Raw genomic sequence first — 20,352 nt, forward strand, 5'->3', positions numbered from 1 at the left:
GACAGAGGAGTGTAAATTATTTTTTTGATAGTGTATTTAAATAGAGGTACTGCAGGTTTTAAAGGCATAGTTTAACAAGACAAAACTTGCTGCCATCTTTAAAACCCATTGGTGAAAAATAGCTAAGTTTTGTTTACATTATAATATAATGTTTATGTTCGAGCTGGGGGCTTATGGGAACCCGGGGTCCCGCCATAAGGTTCATAAAAACATTGATTCTGGAGTTTGGTGATACATTCTGGCTGTCGCCTGATAAGGCTGAGTTTTAACTAATGATCGGCGAACGTCGAACTCGAATAGTAAATGTTGTGGTGTGTTTACTCTCCAACACTCAAGCGGGGTGCTGAATGAGGAACTCATTGGCACGTTTTGTTTACGTGCCAAACCTTACAAATTGGCTGTCGGGTGGTGGCGGGTTTAACGACACATTTAACCTAAAAAACGCATGGATAATGTTGGTCACGAAAGTCTATTGCGTGTTAAATCTCAAATTCCATTGCCAGCTAACCCGTAAGGGTGATCATCACACAGTACCAATACTCGAATCCCTCCATCAGCTCCCAATCCAATCTTGGATCAATTTTAAGATCACACCTCTCATCATCATCTTCAAGATCCTCCATGCACTCTCTCCTGACTGCCTCTCCCCTCTCATGGTATTCCCCTTCACGCTCCAGTCTGCTCCAGAAACCCAGACCTTCTTCCGCAGCCTTCAGTCGACCTTCACGGACGGAGAGAGATCTACCTCGCTCTCGCATCACCCCATCGCTGGAGATTCCTTCGCACCGTCATCCGTGTTCACTCTCTGCCCATCTTCAAGTGGAGGCTCAAAACCTTCCTCGACTCTGCCGATGAAAGACTGCTCCTAAATCAAAAATAAATACGCCTCTTTCCCAAGATGCCCAGATTACACTGTTTTGTTTAACGTATTGAGATGTGGTTGCATGTAGATGCGAAGTCCGAATTACATTGAACTGTAACTGTGTCATTCAATTAAAGCGTCATTCGATTACAGTACAGTGTGTTGATACCTCGGGTGGCACTGCACTTACAATCACGAATGCTTTCTTTAAGTTGCCTATGAGGTCGGTTTGAATATCAGTACAACAACATGTAAGGTCACCTCTGGAGAATGTTCAGCTCAGAGGTAAGCGGATCAGCCTTGAAAGGGCCTTGCCCGACCTCGCTCTGGGGTATTCGGGTGCCGGTGGTAGCTCCACCGTGCAGTTTTCTCTGGGTGAGACGGAGGGAGGAGGGGTTGGCTGTCCACGGTGAGACTGGGGGGATATTCCACTGCTGCGGTTGGGGCTTATTCGTTTCTGGGCTGCTCTGAGTGGCGTTGTTAATGAGATGTTGATGATGAGATGTTGCTGCTATTCGCTATGCTGAGGCTCAGAGGGACGACGCGGCGGAGGCGGCGTTGGAGGCTCTCTTTTCACAAAGAGCGCCTCGAAATGCGCATGCGTTTACTTTCATTATTTATTATTATTTAATCGCGCTCTGCATTGTGAAACGCGGTCTTGTACAACGGCCGTTGGGAAGGGTGGCTCGCGCTTTGCATTTTTCGATTTGTGTTGTTCCATTTGGCCGAACCTATTTGCGATTGAAGCTGCATTTGCTATTAAGGCACCGCGTAACAACCCTCACGCATTTCCCCACCAACCCTCCTCCACCACCAACCCTCCTCCACCACCATCCTCCTCCACCACCAACCCTCCTCCACCACCAACCCTCCTCCACCACCATCCTCCTCCACCACCAACCCTCCTCCACCACCAACCCGCCTCCACCACCATCCTCCTGCTCCTGCTGCTGGGTGCGTCCGGCGCGGCGCCGGCCGGGACGCGCTCAGGCGACAGCGGCGTTCGATCCCCCGGGTGCGATGGCCAGGCTGCTGCTGCTGGCAGCGTGAGTAGTATCCCCGCGCGGAGAGGCTGTTTGTTTGTTCATCGGGGACTTCATTAATTACTCATTAGTGGCGACCGGCAGCAGCAAACCTCATCCGTGATGCCGCCGCCTAGCAGCCCTGCGGACAGCTCCGCGCTTTGGGCGCCATCCCCCCCGGCTCTGCTTCGTCTTCTTCCCTGGCTCCTCGTTACTCTGCTGGCTCCAGGTCGGTTGTCGTTCGCGCTCCTTGAATGCAGTTGTTACTACACGCGCGCGCGTGTGTGGTTCTGGACCTCCCCTAGGTCGACTCAGCCTCAAACGAGTACCTGATGCGGTGTGTAAAATCATTGCCACTGGGGAGACAAAGGCGGCCCGGCGTGGTTCTGGCCACCCAACCCCTCGTGTTCCATGTCAGCCTTCATAGGTGCTCGCTAACAGCACTTGCCCCAACAAGTCTGTTAAGGCTACACGGGGGATCTTTGTCTTTTGTGGTGGGACACGGTCCCCTCTCGATGGTTTGCATCGCGACCGCTAGCGCTGCCTGCACCCCCTCGGTCTATCATCGGCGAGGGAAGAGCCTCCTGGTTCTCGCCGCTGTTTCACGGATTCCGTCTGCCTCGGCATTGTCCGTGCCCGTTGGAGGCGAGCGGGAAGCCAGGGGCAGCCACGGGGCGGAAGGGGGTCCGCGGTGGCCATGTCCGAGCCATGCTGACGGATAATTCCTCAACATCGCCATATATTCCTCGCAGCCAACAACCTAATTCATTATATATAAAACCATCGCCGTTATTAATAAGTATCGATTCTTTTTTTATCGCATATGCGGTATATAAAACCACTAAAACATTGTAATCGTGGTAAGCCACGTAACTTCACCTCCATTTCATCACTGAATTATTGGGTTATCATCGTAGCAACAACCGCAAGAAGCTTGAACAATCTCCACGATGATGTTGATGATGGAGACGCCACTTTGCATGCGAAAGGCGGCGGCCCGCTCGGCTGTTCCATTCATCACGGGCGGTGTGGCGCCTACAAAGTGGTGGTAGCCGACGTGGCCCACTGTGGCCCCTCAGGGTCATATCAGTTACAGATCGCCAATGACCGCATCGCCTGTACAGCTGAACAGGCTTGGGAGGCAGCGTTAGGGTTTGAGGAGGGGTGGCGCATTGGTTAGCGCGCTGGCACTCGGAGCTCACGACCACCAACACCACCAGTGACGATTATCTGAACCGGTCTTGGGCATCCCCTAGGTCGACTCAGCCTCAAAATGAGTACCCAGTGAGATTTGTAAAACATCGCCACCAGGGAGACAAAGGCGGCCGGGCGTGACTGCTGGCCATCCACCGCCTCGTGTCACACAGTGGCGGCCTTCAGAGGTGCTCGCTAACAGCACTCGACTCAGCTGTCTGCTCAAGGCTATACCGGGGATCTTTGTCTTTGCTGGATGGACGCACAACCACGCGCTCAGCAGGTGGTGGAGGCTGTGGGAAGTAAACGCGGTTGACAACAGACGCCGGTTCAGCGAAACCAATTGTTGTACTGCACTGCCACTCCACGTCCTCCCACGTCTTCGCCGACGCGGCGGAGGTACGGCTGCGAAGAGGCACGTGTCGCGAACACCTCGGCCCCACCTGTGGCCTGCCAAAGCATCGGCCACGCGCGTGGACATGCCGGGGGCTCCGTCGTGCGAACATCGGCCCGCTCTGATTGGCCTGCTCTGATTACTGATTGGCGGATTTGAACGGCAAAAAGCGCGAGGACATTGGGGAGTTGGAGGTGGGGGGGTGCAGAAGGATGAAGGGGGTTGGTAAGAGATGGGAGCAGGGGGGCGCTAGAAACCTCCGAGAAGGGACAGGAAGCAAGGGGAGACAAAGACGGTGCCCCACCTTGTTACGTCACAATGCCTTGCTGGAAACCCCGTCGTCGTAAATCGGGACCCTATTTTCCCCATACACGGTAGTAACATCACTTTGCCGATGTGGTTTTCCCCTTCTATCAGCTTTATTTAACAGAAACACACTTGAGAACAACAGAAGCTCGACACCAAGTCGCGTCAGAAACCTGGCCGACGTGTTCGGAAGAAGCGTCGTAAATAAAGTTTTTGCATCGTCGTAATTCGATCCATGGTCGCATTGTGTAAACGTCGTAAATATGGGCCGTCGTACAATTAAAAAAAACCGGAGACCGCTTGTGTAAAGCGGTGAGTGGGACATGAGCAAAGGGAGCCCTGTGGGTGTGTGTGTGTGCTTGTCAGAGGAACGTGAAGGTCGACTCGTGTGGATTGCGGTTACTCCTCCCTCGTGGCTAGGAGATGTTAACTGCCTCGCCTGGTATGCAGGAGGTCGTGGGTTTGATCCCGTCCCTGACGCCTGCTGCTGTATGTTGCGAGTTTGCGGTGTCTCTCTCCCCGTGGTCGTGTGGAATTATGTCCGGGTCCTCCGGGGTTTCCCTCCACATTTAGAATCGACACGCGTTTAGGATATTTGGCTGCGACTCTCCATGTCCACGTGACAAGTCACTTGGTTGAGCTATATCATTTGTGAGAGCTATTATAGCGCAGTGGGCCTATACCTTGTAAAATTAAAAATAAAAGTTTTAATAGTTCAAACGTTATATTCGGGAACCATCTGCATCCCTAAATACGTGAACAGGGGAGTCCTGCTAATATTTCGCTGTTTGTCCATTTGCTTCAATGGGTGCTTTGCCTCCGGGAGGCAACGGGAATGCTCAGATAAAGTCAAAGCAAGGGAATAAACGGTTCAACATCTGCCCAGATGGTTTCACGGTCAATTTGCTTAAAACTGTAATGCGGTTGTAAACGGCCCTTCTGAGGTGCCGTCAGGGGGGGAGGAGTTAGGTCACGTGGGGGGAGAGGGGTTGAGTATAGAAGGAGGGGAACCGGAAGAGCAGGGGGAGTGACGGGGAACCAGGAACAGAGGAAGGCCACGAAGGGCGAAGCGGGGTGTGGCGAGATCGCCACGAACACGGGGGGAGCGAGGATCGGCACCGTTGGCCAGCGGTGACCGACCCGAAGCAGCGAGGAGGCTGCAGTCAGCAGCGGGGCTGCACAGAGAGAGTGGGCAGCGGGTCTGCATACAGTGACAGCCAGAGGGTCTGCACATAGGGGTAGCAGCAAGTCTGCAGGGAGGAGGTTACAGTAGATGAAGCAGAGAGTCAGAGGGGTGAGGAAGCTATAATAGCAGTGAATAGCCGGGGGCTACAAATACAGGAGTTATAACAGAGTGCCGTGTGGGTAAAGACGTGAACCTGAATAAAGACACGAAGACAGAAAGAAGTGTTCGAGTCCTTTTATTACACTGGTGTCAGAAGTGAAACGGCATGGCGAAACAACTGAGGAAGAAGAATATCCCATCTCCGGCGTCGGCTTCATCATCGGACGACGACGATCTTCCTCCTGAGGTCGGCTTCACTTCGGCGGAGGGAGAGATCCGTGAGGGCCCGGGTGTGGAGGAGGTTGCCGCTGCGCCCGACCCATCTGCGTTGAAGGACGAAGATTTAAGATGGACCCGGATGGCGGAGCAACTGGCGACCCTAAAAACCGTCATCACGGAGTTGTGTGACCTTGTCACGCCAAGGGCGGCGTTGGAAGGTGATGGTGGTGATCGGCAGGAGCCCGGGTCGTCTTCGATGGCGCCGCCATCGACCACGCGGCGTGAAGACGCCATCTTGGGCGTGGCGCACCACGGAAGGCGGGAAGCCGCCATCTTGGGGCCGCCACGAAGATCGTCCGCCATCTTGGCGACACCGCGTTGCGACGCCTTGCTGAACTTGCCGCCGGAAGAGTCGGTGACGGACGGAAGCAGGCCAAGGAGCCGCAGTCGTCACCTTACAACTGTTAAGGAGTTCTCCATCGGGGGCGATTGGAGTGCGTTCGCTTGTCGATTTTTGGCGGCGGTACGAACGGCAAGGTGGACGGACGCCGAGGCGCTGGAGGTGCTTCCGACTCTCCTTGACGATGAGTCTGTTCGTTTTTTTCGCTCTATAAAAGCTGCGAAGAAGAAAACATTGCGTGGAGTGTTCGACGAAATGGCGGACGCGTACGAGCCACCGGATGACGCCCATCGCCGCTTCGTGCAGCGGCAACGCGCACCGGAGGAGTCGCCTGTAGCGTACAGGGGCGCCGTGCTGGAACTCGCGATGGCCGCTTACCCGGAGACGGAGCCTGACCTGCTGGAACCTCTCATCTTGGGGAAGATGTTGGAGTTATCCCGGGATCTGGGCATTCCTATGCCGGCTTGCGGTCACGAGAAACTCACGTCCCGGACCGCGGCTAAGTGTTTGGACGCCCAGTTCAATCTCCGCCGCTGGAAACAAGTCACGGCGTGGACGGGCGGTCCTGTCGTCGATGGGGGGGCCGTAGGGTGGGACCCTACAAAGGCCGTGTACGTGCCGGATGCGACCGGCCCAAAGGAGCTGTCGGCCGCCTCCACTCCGTGGCCGGCTCGAAGCGAGCCGGGGCCGCGGGCTCCGCCGCCGGCGCGGCCACGTCGGGACGGGGTGCCTGCTGCGCGCCGACCCGACGTCGACTGTTTCCGCTGCGGCCGTCGGGGCCACTATGCCAGGGACTGCTGGGCCCGGGTTCCGGGGCCGCCCCAGCAGGAGGCCTCGATCGCGGACGTCCCAAAGAAAGACCCTCCGGCACAGGCAAGTCGGTGCGCACCAGACACCCGGCAAGGCCTGACACCTCACTCATCGCCGTTGTTGTGCGACGCGGATGTTCTAAAATATGGGAGGCCAGTATCTGCGCCTTGTCGCTCGATAACGCAGTGGCGTAAGTTGGCTCGGCGGGTTGTCGCGGCCGCTACAGGTTCGTCCACTGTACCGGGGTCGATCCAAGGGGTGGACGTGCGTATTTTGGTGGATTCCGGGGCGTCCGCGACCATTATTTCGGATGTCATATTCCATCTTTTGAACATCCCACCGGGGGCCGTGAGGCCGGCTTACGCTTCCTGCATCGCTGCGAACGGGGGTAGTATGGGCATCGTGGGACAGGTGGACGCTAATATTTCTATCGGGGGGGTCTCGGCCTCGGGCGTTGTGTTAATTTCGAGGTCCCTGGCGGTTCCTTGCTTGTTGGGCACGGATTTTTTGGCTAAGATGCCCATTTTAATTAGAATCAATGAAAATTGCATTGAACTGCCAGGGGGCCGCAAATTGGCGTTTTTACAGTCCACCTGGGGGCGACCGGCTCCGGTTGCCCAGGTGCAGGCGTTATCGGAAGTTTCAGTTGATATTCCACCTGGCTCGCAGATGCTCATTCCCCTACGATACCGGAAGCCGGTTCCGGGTCGGCAGAGTGCTTGTGGAATTTTGCTGTCGCCGTCCGCCGCTGTTACGGGCGGATTGGCACTGGTGGGGGCGCAAACCATTGTCCGTCCGGATCAGCGCCCGTTTTTGCAGGTGTTAAATGCGACTTCTGAAAGCGTGTGTGTGCCGGCTGGTACCGTTGTGGCACACGCCACTACGGCGTTTACGGCTCAGAGTGACATTCCGGACGGGGGGCTGGTGGGTGGTGTTTCACACGACGGAGGGGTGGACGATCGTTGGATCGCCGAATTATGTGCGGAAAATTCGGCCCTTTCCGCTGAGCAGCGTTGTGCGATTCATAAATTATTAGCGAGCTATTCCGATGTGTTTAGCTCGGACGATTTGGACTTGGGACGCACCTCGCTGCTCTCTCATCACATCGAAACGGGGGACGCGGCCCCTATCCGCTTGAACTCGCGTCGGATGAGTCCGGCTGAGCGTGAGCACGTTCGAGGGGCAGTGGAAGACATGTTGAAAGCGGATATTATATCTCCGTCTAATAGCCCGTGGGGTGCGCCTGTCGTGTTGGTTAAAAAGAAAGATGGTAAATTACGATTTTGTGTGGATTTTCGGAAGTTAAATAAAGTGTCGGTGGCAGATGCGTATCCCCTGCCGCGTATGGACGATTCTCTCGACGCCTTGTCAGGGGCTAAGTTTTTTTCAACGCTAGATCTCTCTTCGGGCTTCTGGCAGCTTCCCCTTGACGAGCCCTCGCGGGAAAAGACAGCGTTCCGTACGCCGCAGGGGTTGTTCCAATTTAACTGTCTGCCGATGGGGTTGAATGCAGCCCCTGCCACCTTTCAGAGATTGATGGAGTTGGTATTGACGGGGTTGCAGTGGGAGACATGTCTCATTTATTTAGATGATATTATTGTCTTCAGCCGCACATTTGATGAGCATTTATTGCGGTTGGAGGCCGTTTTTGCCAGAATGCGTTCTGCTAATTTGAAATTCAAGCCTAAGAAATGTCATCTACTGCAACGTTCCGTTCGATACTTGGGACATATTGTTAGTGCGGACGGGGTGGCCACGGATCCAGAGAAAACTGCGTGTGTCCGGGATTGGGCAACCCCCGCCACGGTGGGTGATGTGCGTCGGTTTTTGGGGTTCGCCTCATATTACCGGAGGTTTGTTCCGAATTTCGCTACTATCGCCAGGCCTTTGCATCTCCTTACTGGGAAGGGGCACAAATTTGTGTGGGGACCGCCGGAGGAGGCGGCGTTTCGGAGCCTGCGCGACCTACTGGCTACTGCGCCGACGTTGGATTATCCGGATTTTGAACATCCCTTCATTCTGGATACTGATGCGAGTGACACCGGGATTGGGGCGGTGTTGTCCCAGTCAAAAGGTGGTGTTGAGCGTGTGGTGGCGTACGGGAGTCGGGTTTTGTCTCCCGCGGAAACTCGTTACTGCGTCACTCGCAGGGAACTTTTGGCTATTGTGTATTTTCTCCGCCAATTTCGACCGTATCTGTACGGTCGGTCGTTTATTGTCCGAACGGACCATGCGGCCTTGCAGTACGCTCTTAAGATGGACCAGCCATCCGGACAATTGGCGAGATGGCTGGACACGTTGCAAGAATTCTCCTTCCAAATTCACCATCGGAAGGGTGTGCGTCACGCTAACGCGGACGCACTGTCCAGGTTGCCGCAACAATCCCCTTGTGCGTGTGCGTCGGGGACGCATAGGTGTGGACCGGCTCAGCCCCCCCCTCAACCTGTCGCGCGGGCAGTGGATGTTCTCGAACCTCCGCTTACACCGGGACCGGTTGAAGGGGGACCGGCTGACGGGATTTTGCGTCTTCCAAGGTCTGTGTGGATTCGGGAGCAAATGTTGGACGATTCTTTGGTGTCGTTACGGAAACGAACGGAGAAGGCGGGTAAGGAAGTCGGTGCGGGTGGTAATTCGGAAACTGCTCTCCGAGATGGGTTACTGATGTGGAGGGAAGGGATACAGGAACACTGGCGTCTCGTTGTGCCTGCGTCATTGCGCTATGAGTTGATTCGATCTTTGCACTGTGACACACTTTTACACCTGGGGGTGCAGAAAACCCTATTGACGCTGCAACGAGACTATTATTGGCACGGCATGACGACGGATGTCGTCGGTCACGTTCGCGCGTGTCCCGATTGTGCCCGCCGTAAGCCGCCTAAACATCCATATGTTCCGCCGATACAATCGATTAAAGTATCTCGGGTTAATGAGTTGGTGGCGTTAGATATTTTGGGACCCTTTCCGCCATCAGCTAAAGGGAATAAGTATTTACTGGTGGGGGTGGAGTACCTCTCTCGCTGGCCGATGGCCTGGCCCTTGCCTGACCAGTCAGCGGCGTCTATCACGGACGCCTTTCTATTTGGGTATGTAATGGACAAAGGGGCTCCGGAGAGGCTCCTTACGGATCAGGGACGTAACTTTTCGTCTAAATTGTTGGGGGAGGTGTGTGCGGCTCTTGGAACTAAAAAGATACGGACGTCCCCCTACCACCCGCAAACGGATGGTATGGTGGAACGGTTGAATCGGACTCTGTCCGCCATGCTGTGCCATACAGTCGGGGAAAACCAATCTGATTGGGATTTGCATATCCCTGGGGTGCTTTCGGCGTATCGCATGACGCCGCACGCGGCTACTGGATACTCGCCGTTTTTCCTTATGTACGGCCGTGAGAACGTGCCGCCGATTCATGACCAGTTGGGAACCGGTGCGAGGGGGCCTGTTAAGCCTCTTCCTGAGTATATTAAGGACAACGTTCGGCGTGTCGCTGAGGCGAGGGAAAATGCCCGCATGGCTACTGCCAAGGCTCAGGCCAGGAATGAGCGGTGTGCCCGACGGTCAAAGGGGGAGTGTCCCTGGAAAAAGGGGGACCTGGCCTGGCTTCATTGCCCACAGGTGCGGCCAGGTACATCTCCTAAATTACATCGACCTTGGCAGGGTCCGGTCCGCCTCATTGAGGTTCCCAACCCACAGTCGGCGCGTGTTCAGGTTGGTGCACGGCGTTGGTTCGTGCACACGTCCCGGTTGAAGCCATACATTGCCCCACGGCCGGATGCGTCATCTCCCCAAGTTGCCTTGCCGGGGTCTGTTGCTGCCGACTCGCCCTTGCCTGTGTCTGCTGACCTTGCGAGAGCGCCTGTCGTACCCTTCACAGACAAGCCGGCCGTGACAGCGCAGGGAGGAGGACCTTCCGCTTGTGGGACGCCGACCGGAGCCGCAGAACCCACGGGACCTGCAGCTCTTCCTATCCCTCCGCGGACGCGAGTACGGGATGTTTCTGGACGCGAGCGGGACAGTGGCGGGCCTCCAATGGCGACGGAAGAACTTGCGCCCGTCGCCCCTAAAACCCTTCCACGTTCCCGCTCGGCGGGTGGGCCGCCGACCGTCCGGGACGGCCCGGCTACCCGTACTCGCTCAAAATCCCTCACGTTTCGTTAGATTGTGTTGTGTTGTGTTATTGTTATAATGTTCTTCAATGCTTCGTGTCTTTTGCGTGTTGGCCCTTTACACCCGCATTGCTTTTCAGGTTGCAATTCAGCCGAGGTCGGCTGGATTTTCTTTAGGGGGGAGGGTGATGTAATGCGGTTGTAAACGGCCCTTCTGAGGTGCCGTCAGGGGGGGAGGAGTTAGGTCACGTGGGGGGAGAGGGGTTGAGTATAGAAGGAGGGGAACCGGAAGAGCAGGGGGAGTGACGGGGAACCAGGAACAGAGGAAGGCCACGAAGGGCGAAGCGGGGTGTGGCGAGATCGCCACGAACACGGGGGGAGCGAGGATCGGCACCGTTGGCCAGCGGTGACCGACCCGAAGCAGCGAGGAGGCTGCAGTCAGCAGCGGGGCTGCACAGAGAGAGTGGGCAGCGGGTCTGCATACAGTGACAGCCAGAGGGTCTGCACATAGGGGTAGCAGCAAGTCTGCAGGGAGGAGGTTACAGTAGATGAAGCAGAGAGTCAGAGGGGTGAGGAAGCTATAATAGCAGTGAATAGCCGGGGGCTACAAATACAGGAGTTATAACAGAGTGCCGTGTGGGTAAAGACGTGAACCTGAATAAAGACACGAAGACAGAAAGAAGTGTTCGAGTCCTTTTATTACAAAACTACCAGGTCTTCACAAATCTACAAAGTCCTGGATGCCACGCACTTGCCATCATGCCCGGCTATTGCCACTAACCATACTCATCGGGAGTTAGTTCGCATATCCCCATCGTCTCTGGTGATGAGGTTGTGAATTGGGCGGCAGATTCGCGGCAGCGCAGAGGGTAACGCTCGTGCCTCGCAGCAAGGAGGGCCTGGGTTTGATTCCCGACTCCGGGCTCTTTTCTGTGCCGTGTTTCTACGTTCTCTCTCTTTCTCCCCCTGTTGGGTTTCCTCCAGCTTCTCCCGTTTCCTCTTATGGATAAAACAAAACCAACATTGATTTTGGCCGCACATCCCAATGCTGATAGATTACCTGCAAATTACTCAATTGGGTATTACACATGGCCAAACTGCAATCACTTGGACTGTCCTGAACAGTTTTTAGACTCAGAGGCATTCTTGGCTAAACAAGCACAATAATAATGCACGACGGTCACGATACTTGCTAAATGATACCACGTGCAATGAGGAAAAACTCAGTACAGGAGACACTTGCATATCGTGGGGGTTCCGTTCTTGGAATGTGTCACGAAAGCCAAAACCGCGATATTCAATACTCAAGCCTCACCTAAATAATAGGGCGAGGTACACGTCGACCAACCAGAGACACATCACAATGGACACAAGTACTGTAGTGTATGCCAAATAAACTAAGAACTAAACAATTGAAATAAACGTGTAAAAGTCCGATACAAATAATATTGCGAGACGATATATAGTATAAATACTGAATAAATACTGTATTGGCCGATGATGCTGATCCAAAGTGGGTGTGTGTATTTGTCCGCGAGTGGGAAGCAGTATTGACCCCAGTTCGATTCCCGCTCACGCCCAACAGCAGTAATGATTATCTGAATCGGTTATGGGCCTCCCCTAGGTCGACTTAGCCTCAAACGAGTACCCGTTGCGATTTTTAAAACATCGCCACGAGGAAGACAAAGGCGGCCGAGCGTGGTGCTGGCCACCCACCCCATCGTGTGCCATTGCCGGCCTTCATAGGAGCTTGCTAACTGCACTTTGCCTCAACAGTCTGTTAAGGCTATAAAGTTGATCTTTGTCCGCGAGATGCTGGGAGGGAGCAGTGGTGTAGTGGTTCGCCCGCCGCGCTACAAACCTGACGACCCGAGTTCAAAGCCAACACCAGTGACAATTATCCAAACCGGTCTTGGGCCTCCCCTAGGGAGACAAAGGCGACCAGGTGTGGTGTTGGTCACCCATCTCTTTTGCCGTGTTGGCCTTTATAGGTGCTCGCAAACAATACTTGCCCCAACAATCTGTTAAGGCTTTACGGGGGTTTTTGTCTTTGTCTTCAAGATGTCTGCACAGTTGAGGTGCCACTAGCTCCCATCCCTCGCCCACCCCGGACCATGGTACCAGCCAGCATACTCACGATTGGCCAAAACGAACCCCTGCGATAGCTAACTTGGTATGCAAAGAAGTCCCCTACGATACGTCGAAACTGTGAACGATAACCCCGCGATATTTAAGGCTCTCCCGTAAGTGTAAGACTGTTCATCTATGTGCAGAGCGGCTAGTTATTATTCACCCATCTTAAGGCTGAGAGTGTTAATCTTTCAGAATAATGGGTACGATATTTATTGTTAATGCTTGTCATGTGTTTATGAATTTCACAGCTGCAACAGCCATGCCGGATCAAGTGCCATTCCCAGCACATAACGACACCTTGACGACCACCCAAAACTACTCAATGTTGCGTCAGGTCAACGCGTCGTCTTCGCAGGAGACCAGCGGAAGCAACTTGACGTCGGTGTTGTCCACCCCGTTGGAAACCGCCCAACTGGAAGACTCCCACAGGAGGGCACCCGAAGTGCCTCTCAACGTGTCTCCGTCCACGCCTGTCTACGTTCACGAATTTCCATCACCACCTGGTCGGAATCAGTCGGCACCGCTTGCCACGGACCACAGTGTACTGGCTGACGGAGCTGGAGACATGCCGGGTGCAACTGCACAACCTCATAACAATGCTCACAGTGATGACAACCAAGGCTATGTCTTTGGGAGCAGTGGAGATGGGTCACCTACGGAAAACCCACAGCACTTTAAAATTGTCGAAATGGTAAATTCCGTGACCTCCAAAATCGAAAGAAGTCCCGAATTTGTCCAAGCATTTGAGAAAGATGATTTGGTTGTGCAGGAGCTGCAGAGCTTTGAGAAAATGGACATCTCTGAGCCACGGCACGGCAGAGAAAGCAATGAGGTCTACACAGCGAAGACAGAAGTCGTGACAGTAACTAAAGTGTTACCAAAAGACACTACCACCAGTGGCCTCTTGACTGATGCCATCACGATCGCCATTCCTCCAATGCCAACGAAGCAGGAGGCTACAGAGAAAAATTCCGAGCCAAGTCTCACCGCTCAGGGGGAGGAGAGTTTTGGAAACCTGGAAGATATCGAACTCAAAACGAGCGCCATCAAAACTGAATCTGTGGAAGGTTTTGAACCTTACAATGAAGGGTCTCTGAATGTAGGGCTGCCATTTATTAGAAACACGGAGGTGAAAGATGCCTTGGAATCTACTGCATCCACTGTCACTTCAATGGAAGAACCTTGGTTCAACATGACTGAAGCACCCAGTTCAGAAGGTGAGGTTTTGTCAGAGGGATGGAAAGGTGACGGGCTAGTTGACGTCGATGACAAAGATGCATCACTTGTGGGAAATGAAGACGCAAATGATCACGCCACAAATTCCAAGACACAATTAGAAGCTCCCAATGTTGGGAACTCATCTGAGACGTATGCTGACTTTGGCGACACCGGTGAGATATATGATGGCGTTGACAGCAAAGGGACACTTCAGCTGGAAGATTCAAGTAAGGACAGTGACAGTTACTGGAGCCAGCGATCCACTGCAGACCCAGACCTTGAGGATTCAAGGGAATCGTGGTTCGTGACTACCGTGACGGACATGCAGCCCAGGACTCCTGAAGCGGAAGAACTTGCTCCACAGATAACGAGAGGACCAGCAGCGATCAACGACGACGACGATGATTACGGTGACGTTAATAATTTAACCTACGGAGATGGAAGCCTGAGCGCGGAGCCAACAACGTCACAGATCTCCAGCAGCAGCGGCCCGGTGGACACTATCGCACCTTGGGACGAGGCCAAGTCGAAGGGCAAGGCTGTGGCAGCGTCGGATGCTGCGAGCTCGTTTGAGCTGGTGGACGGAGTGAGGAAGTGCAGGCCGGGCTACGCTCCACACAACGCCTCCTGCATCTCGGTGTGCGCAACGACGCCCCACTATTGCTACAACAATGGCCGCTGCTATTTGGTGGAAAACCTGGGAGCCATATGCAGGTGAATACAAATTGTGCCAGCCCATTGCAAATCAATTGAGATACTTTGAATTTGATCACTACTTGTCATTATTGGCTGTGCACTGAGAATTGTCTCGTGATAGTTTGGCCCAAAAATAATACATTTTCGTGGGAGTTGAGACATTTACATTTTAGATCAACAGGGCTTCCAATCTGCCATTGTGGCCTAGTCTGAGTACTATAATGTTAATTTGTGGGCATAGGCATACCTTTATTACATTGTTATCATCCATTGTACCTTATTGGTAAACAGACTTGTACAGTTTCCTGGTTGCATTACGGATAAATAACTTAAAATGCAATGTTACAAGTTCAAATCCCAGTAATGTCTAAAACTCAGCCTCTTGTCCTTCCAAAATGGTGCCATGGTAGCGAGATGTTAACTACCTCGCCTGGTATGCATCAGGTCGTTGGTTTGATCCCGTCCCTAACGCCTATATACCTGTATTTGGAGTTTGCATGCTCTCCCCGTGGTCGCGTGGATTTTTCTCCAGGTCCTCCGTATTTTCTCCCTCCTTTTAGAATCAACGTTACGCGTTTAGAGTATTTGGCTGCTATACATTTCCACATTATAATAAGGCACTTTGTTGAGCGATCATTTGTGATAGCCAGGTCGCTTCTGAAAAAGAGCTACATCGCTCAGTGGGCCTTACCTGGTAACATAAATCATTGTTTAGTTTATGAGTGGGTAAACTGAGTACCACTGGAGGTGGCGGTTGTCCTATGTAGAGACTGGCCCTTGTCATGGGAACGTTATTTTCACCACTGGCTCATGGCCATCAATGGATATGAACGTGGCCTCATATTTACGGATACTTTGAAACAACTCGACACACTGGTGTGAAGTTATTGAGAGCCCCTATAACAAACGTGTGCTGCCTTTATTGCACTCTCAGTCAATGTGTGTGTGTGCATGACACGTAACTGTGCTACTGCCTGCACAGAATTAACGAGGTGGATGGTAGAGGCAAGACGACGCAGACAAGACAGATAGTACACAACCAGTATTGTACATATGGGACGATACAAGCGAGACCGTACAGACAAGACCATGCAGACGTGAGAAGCGATAGAGACAAGGTAGACCGTATATAAAGTGCACACAATACAGTAGAAACTAGACAGTATCGATATAACCAACTGAACAGATGGTACAAGACGAGGCAGTGCAAACAAGGCAAGAAGCAACTCTTGAATGGATCCTTAAGCCTTGTTTGTGACAATAGAATCACGCATGGCAGAAGCAGTGGCGGCGCTCAGCCGTGAACCAACTTGGCAAAAGCTTCGGGTCCCCAGTAGCTCAGGGGGCACCAATAAGCAGCTAATTGATACAGAGCCTAATTTAATACGGAGGTTTTTTGCAAACAATATTATGGTTGCCTGATAAACACTTTGGCGAGATGTTAACCACTTTGCCTGGTATACAGGAGGTCGTGGGTTCGATCACAACCCTGACGCCTGCTGTATTTTTGGAGTTTGCATGTCTCTCCCCATGGTTGCGTGGATTTTTCTCCGGGTCGTCTGATTTTTCCCGCCACATTTAGAATCAACATGTATAGAGTGTTTGGCTGCTATACATTTCCACATGATAAGCCACTTCGTTGAGCTATCAATTATTTTAATAGTTTTTAATAATCATTGTATAATAAGGCTGATTCTTAATATATATTTTTTGGAGACTTCAAAATGATCTGAACAATTATCCTGTCATATCGCCATGCATCATCCCCGATAAAGAATGACAGCCAAAGATGGGAATGGGCTGAGGACATGCCCACTGTAAAGTGATGGCTTCTGTGCAGCAGTTAGATGAATTGTTGCATCACAAGACTGTAATAGATGGCAAAGGCTTACGGAGGTCTTAAGTTTAATCAGTTTGCAAATTACAGCAAACACAAATATTTTTTCATTAAAACTAACACTGAAAATATTCATTAAAGATTGACCTCATAAAACTGGTAACTACAGCACTTTAAGCAATACATTGTGAAAGAAACGGTACGACCATTAGCTGGCCATCGAACAAAGACGGTCACTGCATCTCGTGCTTTCGGATGCGCTTCCGTGGCCGTCTGGAACGCTCTTTCTTCCGATATTAGGAAATCACTGGAGCTATGCACTTTTATACTCCGATTAGCACGGTTGGCTACGTACAGTGCAAAAGAAGTTCAACATACATAAACACTTACATATGTACACACAGGGGAATGTGTGCGTTGTCCCGCCCTCACAGGTGCTCGGCACAGGAGTACAGCTGGTACAAGGGCGCCCGGTGCCAGTCGGTGGTGACGGACTTCCAGGTGGGATGCGTGGCGGTGGGCACCGCTCTGCTTGTGCTCTTCCTCATCTTCATGCTCATCGTCTTCTTCGCCAAAAAGCTGCACTCGCTGAGCACTGAGAACCAGCAGCTGCGCGCAAAGAGGTGAGTGGCCGTGAGTGACCGTGAGTGGCCGTGCGTGGCCGTGAGTGACCGTGAGTGACCGTGAGTGGCCGTGCGTGGCGTGAGTGACCGTGAGTGGCGTGAGTGACCGTGAGTGGCCGTGAGTGACCATGAGTGGCCGTGAGTAGCCGTGAGTGGCCGTGAGTGACCGTGCGTGGCTGTGAGTGACCGTGAGTGACCATGAGTGGCCGTGAGTGACCGTGAGTGGCCGTGCGTGGCCGTGAGTGACCGTGAGTGACCGTGAGTGACCGTGAGTGGCCGTGCGTGGCGTGAGTGACCGTGAGTGGCGTGAGTGACCGTGAGTGATTATGAGTGGCCGTGAGTGACCGTGAGTGACCGTGCGTGGCCGTGAGTGGGCGTGAGTGACCATGAGTGACCGTGAGTGGCTGTGAGTGACCGTGAGTGACCGTGAGTGGCCGTGAGTAGCCGTGAGTGACCGTGCGTGGCCGTGAGTGGCCGTGAGTGGCCGTGAGTGACCGTGAGTGGCCGTGAGTGACCGTGAGTGGCCGTGAGTGACCGTGAGTGGCCGTGAGTGGCCGTGAGTGACCGTGAGTGGCCGTGAGTGACCGTGCGTGGCCGTGAGTGGCCGTGAGTGGCCGTGAGTGGCCGTGAGTGACCGTGAGTGGCCGTGAGTGGCCGTGAGTGACCGTGCGTGGCCGTGAGTGGCCGTGAGTGGCCGTGAGTGGCCGTGCGTGACCGTGAGTGACCGTGAGTGACCGTGAGTGGCCGTGAGTGACCATGAGTGGCCGTGAGTGACCGTGAGTGGCCGTGAGTGGCCGTGAGTGACCGTGCGTGGCCGTGAGTGGCCGTGAGTGACCGTGAGTGGCCGTGCGTGACCGTGCGTGACCGTGAGTGGCCGTGAGTGACCGTGAGTGGCCGTGAGTGACCGTGAGTGGCTGTGCCTGCCAGGGTTCTCGCCATCCTGGTGTATGGGGCCCATCAGTGAATATCCTCGGCTAAGAATTCAGAGCCGAATTTAACACATAGGTTTTTTTTTTGCCTGATAAACACGGTGGCTAGGAGATGTTAACTAGCTTGCCTGGTATATAGGAGGTTGTGGGTTTGATCCCAACCCTGACGCTTGCTGTATATTTGGAGTTTGCGTGTTCTTGCTGTCTCTTTCTGTGGTCGCATTGCACCGACTTCTTTGCTTTTCGTGTCATGCATTATTCACTATACAGAAAGATCGTGCAATCCAACGCAGGTTTGTCGTAGAAGGCCTGCAACGTTAGGCCGGGATCACGATAGATTTGACGAACCCCATGGGACCCTTTAGCAGCCATCTGGACGGTGCGCTGATGGAGACGATCGCAAGCCACTCTTGCCTGGATATTTACTAACAGGTCCACAGTGTGCTGGAGCACTGTCCCTACATCCGTGCGATGTGGCCAAAAAAGACAGAGGTGGCTTGAGTGGACATTGTCGTTTGACGGCAGAATGACCAGCGCCTTGCCTAGGCTTCGGTGTTGCGAACAAAGTCGAACCATCTGATGCCTGGAAGCTGCGGCCTGTTTGAGACTGCAGGCGAGTCTGCGTCTCAGCGCCGTGGAGTAGGACTGGCATCACGCAAGCCTCGTATACGGTCTGTTCTCCTGTCACGTATGTTGTTTTCATAACTTGAATTGGACATAACGCAATGAATGCATTGGGAAACACATTTTTTATAACGCGGAGATGAATTGGATATATAACACGATTGAGTGAACAGAACTACATCATGTGAGTAGGAATAAGCGGTTGTACGGTTGCCTCGGCATAGCATCGCACAAGGCATTGGGATGCTTCTAGACGCTACCCAAGTGCCTAAATCTTTGTTCAGCCTGCGTTATGCATCTCACGTGTTATCGCGGACCATGCTTTATCCCTATAATATATAATATTTATTATAACGCCATTTTTTCATAAAGCGGTGTTCTTGAGGAATGCAACAACCACCGCGTTATAGGAGAGCAGACTGTACTCGAGTCTTAGGCGATGTGATAACTCTGCGGGGCTACAGGTTTAGTTTATAATACAGGCTTTTTAAAATTAGATCGCCACCACCCAACACAGCCAATTAGTAAGGTTTGTCACATAAACAGAACATGCCAATGCGTTACTAGTACAGCACACCAGTGTGTTGGAGAGCCAAGCCACAAGATTTACAATCTGAGTACGACCTTTCGCCAGTAATTAAAACTAGCTTCATCAGGCGACAGCCAGATACGTGACAAACCTTACTAATTGGCTGTGTCGGGTGGTTTTAGCAGCAGTTACATTGGGGAAACGAAACGACATGTCTCGGACCGCGTTTGTGAACACAAGGCAGATCTGAAACACGGTAGGACCAATACCTCTGCCGTTGCTGATCATTGTTTTAACATTGTGGGCTCACACGAAATTTATTTTTCCAAGACGGAGGTACTCTGCAAACCTACCGGCTACCTTCAGAGATTTGTTCATGAAGCCATCCAGATATATAAACACAGACACAGCTTGAACCGAGAGGATGGGTACAAACTGAGCAATCATTGGAAGGACGTTATTAACCAGGTAAAGTCTTAACTGACTGTGATGTTTCCATCCCACCTGCCTATGTCAGTTGTTATTTCCAACTCTCTGTGTCTCTCTCTATGCCTCTCTCTTAGATCTCTCACATGCCCTTTGGATTGCACTCTCATGCTCACATGTCCTTTGGATTGCACTCTCATGCTCACATGTCCTTTGGATTGCACTCTCATGCTCACATGCCCTTTGGATTGCACCTTTCATACTCACGTGTCCTTTGGATTGCACCTTTCAGGCTCACATACTCTTTGGAGTGCACACTCATGTTCACGTCCTTTGGATTGCACTCTCATGGTGCTAATCTCTCATTAATACTGCTGTTGTGCACATATGCGGGCATGATACTCTTATGCGGCGACGGAATCTCATTCATGCTAATCTCCCTCCCTAATCCCTCTCTCTATAATCTCCCCCATTAACACAGCTGACGTGCCTGTGTCCGGGGATGAAATTCCTTTCCAGCTCAGACCCCGCTTGCTTGCCCATCGCCACATATATAACCTTGTTGTAACTGCTCTCTTGCTGGTTCAGCAGTTCCACTGCTGGATTATATTTTTTCCGCCTGAGGACGACCGCTTGTGTTGCGTTCTAAACGTCGTGATTTATTTTATTTTATACCTACGTGACTTTACCGAAAGAACCAAAGAATAAAAATAATATACCATCTGTCGCCCAACTTCTGCTC

General features: G+C 52.7%; 1 protein-coding gene across 5 annotated transcripts in view; it reads left to right on the plus strand.

Moving 5' to 3' along the window:
* Nucleotides 1-1,212: 1,212 nt before the first annotated feature.
* CSPG5 (chondroitin sulfate proteoglycan 5) overlaps nucleotides 1,213-20,352 on the plus strand; it is a 56,791-nt gene continuing 37,651 nt past the window's right edge. The window contains exons 1-3 of one of the 5 annotated variants that reach the window (XM_061576931.1): nucleotides 1,213-1,271; nucleotides 12,977-14,660; nucleotides 16,914-17,102. In XM_061576931.1, the coding sequence (XP_061432915.1) occupies nucleotides 12,988-14,660; nucleotides 16,914-17,102 (1,862 nt within the window). In that variant the 5' untranslated portion in view covers nucleotides 1,213-1,271; nucleotides 12,977-12,987. Of the gene's footprint in view, nucleotides 1,272-1,380; nucleotides 2,114-12,976; nucleotides 14,661-16,913; nucleotides 17,103-20,352 lie in introns of those variants that run through there. The other 4 variants (XM_061576934.1, XM_061576933.1, XM_061576932.1 and 1 more) reach the window with 4 other exon arrangements.

This window comes from Lethenteron reissneri, chromosome 62, assembly GCF_015708825.2.
Source record: "Lethenteron reissneri isolate LAM-NWPU_2019-01 chromosome 62, ASM1570882v1, whole genome shotgun sequence".
Lineage (NCBI taxonomy): Eukaryota > Metazoa > Chordata > Hyperoartia > Petromyzontiformes > Petromyzontidae > Lethenteron > Lethenteron reissneri.